An 8,058-nucleotide genomic window follows, 5' to 3' on the forward strand; every position below is an offset into this window, starting at 1 on the left:
AGATAGATAGATAGATAGATAGATAGATAGATAGATAGATAGATAGATGCAATTTTTAAAAAAAAATCACTGTAATACTACCAGGCACAGTTCAATTGAGGAACACATGAATACAGCTGGAGGAAATTTTGAAAGAGTTCATGGAGAAACCAGGATTTAAACCAGGCCCTGTACTGGGAAAGGAAAAAGAACTCTAAGATAGCATAAAATGATCATGGAGTAATAGTGGGGTTGATATGCAGAATATAGGCGCTGTTTGGTAGAAGCAGATACAGTTTGAACATGGCAACACTGTGGATACGTTGGGACAAGGTTGTGGAGGTTCTTAGAAGCCAAACAAAAGAAAAATGCTTTCTTGGGGGTGGAGAGAGGCTTAGCAATTAGGAGCATTTGCTGTTTTTCCAGAGGGCTTGGGTTCGATTCCCAGCGCCCACACAGCTGCACACAAGCCACTGTCACTCCAGTTCTAGGGGATCTGGTGCCTTCTGCCCGCCAAAGGCATCAGGCACTTGCGAGGGTGCACAGACATACACACAGGCAAAACACTGACTCACATAAAAGTGTCATTGGTTTTTGTTTGTTTTCTTGGTTTTTTGAGACAGGGTTTTATAGGTATATGATTACTATGTAAATCAAAGGCTGATTTCTGTACCGCCATATCTGGTTACAATCCTTGTTCTGAGAATCTCGTCTCAATGTTGTGTAAGCACAGCTCCCCAGTTGTATCCTCGAACTCTCAGAGATCTGCCTGCCACTGCTGCTGCCTGGGATTAAAGGAGTGTGCCTCCAACGCCTGGCTTATATAAGTGTTTGTGTTTGTTTGTTTGTTTGTTTTGTTAAGAAAAACTCTTTCTTTCTCCCCCCCCCCACCCCCCGCTCCCCTGCCTTGACAGTAGAAAGTTCTTGAAGATTTTTGGAAAGAGTAATTAAAAAAAAAAAAAAAAGCAAGTCTCGGGAACATACTTTCAGGTGATGATATTTAGAGGGAAGATGTGGCAGGACTAATTAGACTCTGTCCGTGGTGTGAGTGTGAGTGTGAGGAGGCGATGGAGGCAGAAGGGAGGGTGGAGAGGAAGTGACAGTGAACGATGATGATGATGATGATGATGATGATGATGATGATACAGTTCTCAGTGGTCCAGGAGCATCTCCCACTCATTCCTTACAGCAAGATGAGACGGGTGACGCCACTCTTCTGCACTGACACCCTGCTTCTCCCACTGCGTGGCCTTGAGTAGGGTACTTAACCCTCAGGCTCAATTTTTTTTTAATAATTTATTTTATTTTATGTGTGAAGGTGTCAGTTGGAGTTGGTGGTACAGACAGTTGTGAGCTGCCACGTGGGTGCTGGGAATTGAACCCAGGTCTATTTGGAAGAGCAGACAGTGCTCTTAAACCACTGAGCCATCTCTCCAGCCCCAGGCTCAATTTCTTAACCCATGGTATCTCTCTGTCTATATCTAAGTTTTCCATCTGGAAATCAATTTCTGTAGGACAGAAACTTCATGTGTCTTTCTATACTCAACACATAGCATAACGGACCAAACACACTGGTCCTTATTTATAGTGTCAAATATTAGTATCCTAATCTGTCATTGCCATAACTACCCAGCAGGAGCCTAGCCATCAGGAACGTAACCATTCATTTTCATCATAGCTTCACCTAAGAAGTTGGAGGAAGCCATTTAAAAAGACACAAACACACACAGAGACACACACAGGAGGAGGCAGATTTTTTTCACAATTAATCTATAACCCCCCCAACTCCACACCTTACTTTACAACCATTTCGAGTCTCTGCATTCCCAGAAATGTAGGTGACACTACCCATCCTTACTACAAGAGAAGACCCAGCCTCATGTGTGGCAAAGACATAGACCACCACACCGGATGGTGGAGACAGAAACGCCACTCTGTGGATGCCCCAAGTCTTACCAACTCCACCTCCCTAGACACCGGCCCACTCCTCCCCTTGCTCACCTCTGCAAGGTCCTCCTTCACCTTCCCTACAGGAGACTTTTCACTAACGCTTGCTGACCCAGGAGGATCACCTGGGCCAAGCAGTTCAAGGTCAATAAGACAACAACAGGAAGCAGGCCAACAAGGCTTCGGGTGTGACTCGGTGGCAGAGCACATACCTAACAGGTGCAGGGCCTTGGGCTTACCCAATGCCAAAAGAAGAAGGGGGGTAGTACATAGACACACAAACAAAATATTTAAATGTGTTTCCTGTCTCCCTCACTTAGGCAAGGAAAGAAGGGGGGGGGGATAAAGAAATGGAGAGAAAATCACTACTGAGCCCCACATTCCTGCTCGCTGACCTACTTCTTCTTCGGGGACATTCTTCCCACCCTTTTCCTTCCACTTGTGAGAGTGTCACCAACAATGCTAAAGTTGACAGGCACACTTCCAACTCTCAGAGCATGGTCTGACCCAGAGACACTCTCCGTCCCTTGTCCTTTGCTTGTACAATGCTGCTCTCCCCTCATCGCCTCCTCTGCCTCTTCCTTTCCAGTCTCCTCCGAGAGTTTATCCCGTATCCCGGTGTTCTTACCCGTTCTTTTATGACCCTGTATTTATTTACTTTGTAGGCGCACGTGCCACAGCTGGCGTGCGGAGGACAACGTGAGGGATAACCCACCGTGTGGGTTATCGGGCTCGGCAGTGGGTGCCTCTGTCCGCCCAACCACCTCACTGCTCTCTCACTTCTTCCTTTTCTCCCTGACTCATCCATGCCATGGCTTCTCAGATACTATTTTTACCCCGAGCACTTCCCAAAGGTGTAATCCGTGGTCTAGACCTCTACACACGTAGGCCCAACCACATATACCATATCAACATTTAAATGGCTCAAAACACCTCAAAATCAACTCATCTCAGAACTGAGGCAATGATTTCCCTCCAAAGAGGTTCCTCCCTCTGAGTTAATGGTAACCTCATCCCCCAAACTGAAAATCATCACTTCCTTTCCCTTGCTCCCCACATTAGCCACTAAATCATGTCTTTTCTACTTCCTAAATACCTCTAAGATCCAGCCATTTCTCCCCATCACAATGGTACCCTTTAGCTAAGCCACCCCCATTTCTCTTTTACTACAGTCTGTTTCATCTCCCACACATGCTCTCATGTATTTCCCGGGCCCAAAATGTTGCCAAAATGATCATTCAAAAGACAAATACAGGACTGGAGAGACAACTCAGAGGTTCAGCCCTTGCTGCTTTTGCACAGGACCTGAGTTCCATTTCCTACCCAGATGCAGGAGCTCCCAACTGCAACTACAGGGGATCTAGCATCCTCCTCTGTCCTCTGTAGGGAACCTGCACACACTTCACACACACACACACACACACACACACACAGAGAGAGAGAGAGAGAGAGAGAGAGAGATGACCACCATGTTCTAAGAATTCCAATACAATCATACTGGTTTCAGGCTAAAATCTTGGCATTCCCTACTAAACCCACAGCCCCGCCCAGTGCACACTCGGATGCTGGAGAGGACGTGGAGACGAGGGAAGGCTTTCCCATACTCTTAGGTGAGTAGATCCTGGTTCCCACATCACTGGTAGCATCAGAGGAGCAGGAGGGCAAAGGTTTTGCAACCCCATTCTGGAGAGCTTGAGATGGGCAGTGGTGAGTTCATTCACATGTCAATTGGTTGATGCCCATAATTCTCATTACTAGAGCTTGGGATCCTTTTTTAAAACCTCGTAATTCCACAGCTCATACAGACACCTGTATACAGAGAACATCTACAGCCTAGCATCATGATTCCAGGGCATCGTGCCCACAAGAGGTCTTGTTACTTAAGATTTTTTTTTAAAGACAACTGGAAATTATGAAATTTGCAGGACAATTGATGAAACTGAAAAATAAGGTATTAAGTGAAGTAATCTGGGCACAAAAAGACAAATGCCAGGTGTTCTCTCTCATGTGCGTACCCTAGCTTTTAATGCTTATATATGTGTGTGTATTAATGTGGAGTGTTAAGGAGAGGCCAAGAAATCAGAAAGGAGCCCACAAGAGAGATACGAAAAGAAGAGAGGGTAATAGACCGTCACATGGGATGCAAGAGCAGAAGGGGGCACACTCAGAGAGAGTGGGTGGGTATAGAAGGTGGGAGGGGACAATGGAGATGTAGAGCAGGGACCTGGGGGAAAGGAGATGCAGAGTGAACAAACCATAACTATGTGGGGAACTACCAGCCTGATGCTTGCTCTGCTAATTTAAAAACAGAAACAGGGGTTTGGGGCTCAGTTGTGGTAGCTGGTTTTCCCTAGCACAGATAAGGCATGGGTTTGAATGGCACTGAATGATCCTGGATCATAATGACACATGCCTATAATCCCAGCACCTAGGAGGTGACAGCAGGGGAATCAAGAGTTCAAGGTGATCTTCTGCCACACGGTGAGTTCTCAAGGCCAGAACTCAATTAGTGAAATAAATTAATTAAATTGAGATAGAATGAAAAGGCACCCTAAAAACAACTTATTCAATATAACTGCTCGAAAAGGCTGCAGAGGGCGGAGCCTTTATTTCAAAGTCAGGTAGAGAAGGGAACCTGGAAAATACTGCATGTAAGCCTGTTGAAACTGCTTTGAAAGCCAGCTCTCCTCAAGGACTGACTGTAATTTACTTAATGTAATTGACCACCTACCCCCACCCCGTTTATAAAACAAACATTGTTTAGAACATTAGCTGGCTGAAAAACAAGGTGCAGCAATAGACAAGCTTCTATTCAGTCAAGTCAATTACGACAAGCAACTGAAACCACATTTTCATGAGACTGCTTGGCCCCTCAGTACAAAAGGAGCTTTTCCACCCCCAATCCGGTATCATTCCTGTTTTTCCTTTACTGGGCAACCCTGTGACTCTCCCTGGCCCTGACACTCTAATCCTTTCCTAGTTATGACAGTACTTAGAGGCAAAGACTGAGTCTTCCTCTTTCTGTTCGCCCTTCACATTACATCTTCCAAGTGACCAGAAAAGCTCTCAAGTTATCAAGAAGGCAGACTGACTATGTCCTAAAATGTCAACTCTCACTGACCAAGAGCTTTTACTGTGGGTCAGCTTTCTGTGGCCCCTCTCTATGCCCACGCTATGGATGAGAAAACAAGCAGAGAGTGTGTCACTAACTTACCCAGAGTACAAGCTAATCAACAGGGTAGACCTGGACTCCTGGCCAGCAGGGTCCAGACTGTCTTATTAAGACGAAGTTCCATAACGCAACACGAAACAACTGGGATGCTTTTCTAGCACTTTATAGAGGAGGAAACCCATGCTGTGAAAAATAATCAAGGTCACACTGCAAGAAATTGGTGGTTCTGGGTATGCCCGCTGCAATGCTCAAGCTCCTAATGACTAGCAGTCTCGAAAGGGCCCTTTCTAGGAACTACAAATTGTGATAGGGGATGCGGGGGAGAGGGCCTGAAAAAGAAAGACGAGCGTAGGAGTGTTGGGCCCCCAAGAAAGCCACTGATATCTAACTGCAAATCTGTCCCAAGAAGATGCCGGTTTACAACATCCAGGAAGGCAACATTCCAAACCCTAATCCCCAACCGCCATCCGCCTGCTTCCGATACCCGAGTTCCACAGACAGTCCAATCCCTTGTCCTTACTTGCCCAGCCCCCACGCCACAAGTGCCGGGGTTGCTCCTCTACCCACCCCGACGTTTCGGCTGATGTTATCCATCTTGCTTGCGACCTGTTGGAAGAGCGGGTAGCAGGTCTGGCAGAGGCGCACGGGCCGAGCGCTGCGCACCATACACCCGATCAGCTCGGCGCTGCTATTGGCGAAGTCCATCAGCAGCTCCCGGCACTCGGGCTCCAGATCCGGCAGGTCGGGGGGCAGCAGCGACAGCGGCCCCAGACCTCTGCCCTGCAGCAGAGACATGGTCAAGTCCTGCACCTCCAGAAGCTGCTGCTCCGACAGGAGCTCGGCGAAGCCCGGCTGCCCACCGCTGCTGCCGAAAGGGAGCGCGCCCAGGGTGGACCTCCACCGCAGCAGCGGCAGCAGCAGCAGCGTCCGCAGCCACCGCCACGGCCACCCGCTGCGCCGCGCCGGCACCGCAGCCCGAGCCATCCCCGGCGCCGGACAGCACCGGACCCGGCACCCGGTTCCTCCGACAGCCGCCGCTTCCGGCTTCGGCCGGCGCAGGCCCTGAGTGGGGTCACGAGGTACTTGCGTCACGGCCCCGCCCACTGCCTGGGAGGCGCTCCGAGTGAGGGCGCCGGGCCTGGACCTCGGCTGAGCTGCTGCTACTCGGGAGCATCCCTGGCCTCCCTCCTCGCTCCCGAACGCCCCTCACCCTGCGGTTCCCTGCCCTGTAGAAGCCTGCGGAGTTTGTCCCAGTCGCTGGACCAGTCGCCTCCGCCAGGGAGGTGGATTTGGGCAGGTGTTCATTTGCTGTCGCTTAGGATGTTTCTTTCTTCATCTTCTCTGGAGAATGGATAACACTCTGTTGGCAGTTACTGGTTTTGACACTTGTGACTTCCAAGCGTTAATTTTTCTTTTAATTTAATTTTATTTTTTAAGTCCCAGCTGTCTACCTGGACAGAACTTTCTGCAGCGATGAATATAATCCACGATTTAGTTAGCAGGGCAGCACTGGCCACACGTGGCGGCTGAGTCTTTGAATTGCAGGTACTGCGATTATAGAACTGATTTTTCAGTGTCTGTAAATTTAAATGTAACTATATGACTAGTGTTAACTGTGTGCACAACGCAGATCTGGGCAGATCTGCTTGGAACTGAAGGGGTTCTGAGATGCTTCAGTGTTTTAAGCTCTGTGCGATTCCGGGCAAGCCGCTCAACCTAAGACCCTCTTCCATTTGATTGCATGCCCAGGGCAATCTCAGGGATCACTAACATATACAGTGACACCAGAGCTGGACTGCAAAAAAGAATATATGCTTTTGACCTAAAAGACCTTTGAAGCCAGTGCGGTGGCACTTGCCTGTAATCCCAGCACCCTGGGAGGCAGAGTAGAAGGTGGACCTCTGAGTTTGAGGCCGGCCTGGTCTACAAAATGAGTCCAGGTCAGCCAAGCCAAGGCTACACAGAGAAACCCTGTCTCAAAAAAACAAAACAAAAAAGACTTTTTTTAAAGATGAGATCTCACTTAAGTAAACCTTGCAGGCCTGTAACCCACTCTGTAGACCTGCTGGCCTCAAACTCCCAGAGATCCAACTGCATCTTCCTCTTGAATGCTGGAATTAAAAGCATGTACTACTACCATGCTGAGCTGGGAAACCCATTTTCTAATAAGTGTCTGATAAACAGATTTGGTGGGCCTCCTTCCCCGCTGCTCTGTCACCTAGCTCTCCAGGTTGAGAGCTTTGCTCTGTAAGTACAAAATCACTGCACTAACCCCACTGTAGCCCAGCTTCTTGTGAGTTTGGTTATGATTGTTAAATTTTGTTTCCTGTTTTTGTTATCCCTGAACTGGATGTTAGGATAGTTGTTCGGTGTAACAATAATTGGGCTTCCAAAAGGAAAAAAAAAAAGAGTTGTGTTAATTTCCTCCAATTATTGCCATGCAGTTTTTATATTTTTCATGTGTGTTACTTTTCTGGTGCTGCGATAAAACATCGTGACCAAGGCAACTTGTAGAAGAAAAAATTCACTTGGGCATACGGCTCCAGATGGTTAGTTTGTGGTGATGGAGAAAGGCATGGCTGCAGGAGGAAGAAACTGGGGGCTCACATCTTTAACTGCACGAAATGGAGTCAGCTGGGAATGAGGGGAAGCTTTGACGCCTCAAAGCCTGCCCCTGTCCCCGAGTAACATACTTCCCACAGCAAGACCAGACCTCCTAAACCTACCCAAACACACCACCAACTAAGGACCAAGTATTTAAAGGTCTGAAACTATGGGGAACTTGCTTGTTCAAATGACCACACTGCATGAGAATTACCACCATGGCTTGCTGGGAGATCATATGGTTGTTTTCTTTAACTTCTTATTGGTTCTTTGTGAATTTCACATCATGCACCCCAATCCCACTGATGTCCTCATCCCGTCATACCCGCCCTCCACACTTGCAACTTTCCTTGAAA

At 47.9% G+C, this 8,058-nt stretch overlaps 1 protein-coding gene across 1 annotated transcript in view; it reads right to left on the reverse strand.

Annotated features, from left to right (window-relative positions):
* Positions 1-6,130, reverse strand: part of Ostm1 (osteoclastogenesis associated transmembrane protein 1) — a 30,819-nt gene extending 24,689 nt beyond the window's left edge. The window contains exon 1 of the mRNA XM_055616104.1: positions 5,666-6,130. Within this exon, the coding sequence (XP_055472079.1) occupies positions 5,666-6,082 (417 nt within the window). The 5' untranslated portion in view covers positions 6,083-6,130. The remainder of the gene's footprint in view (positions 1-5,665) is intronic.
* Positions 6,131-8,058: the final 1,928 nt, after the last annotated feature.

The sequence above is a fragment of the Psammomys obesus genome, unplaced genomic scaffold, assembly GCF_907164565.1.
Source record: "Psammomys obesus unplaced genomic scaffold, mPsaObe1.curated_primary_1811, whole genome shotgun sequence".
NCBI lineage: Eukaryota > Metazoa > Chordata > Mammalia > Rodentia > Muridae > Psammomys > Psammomys obesus.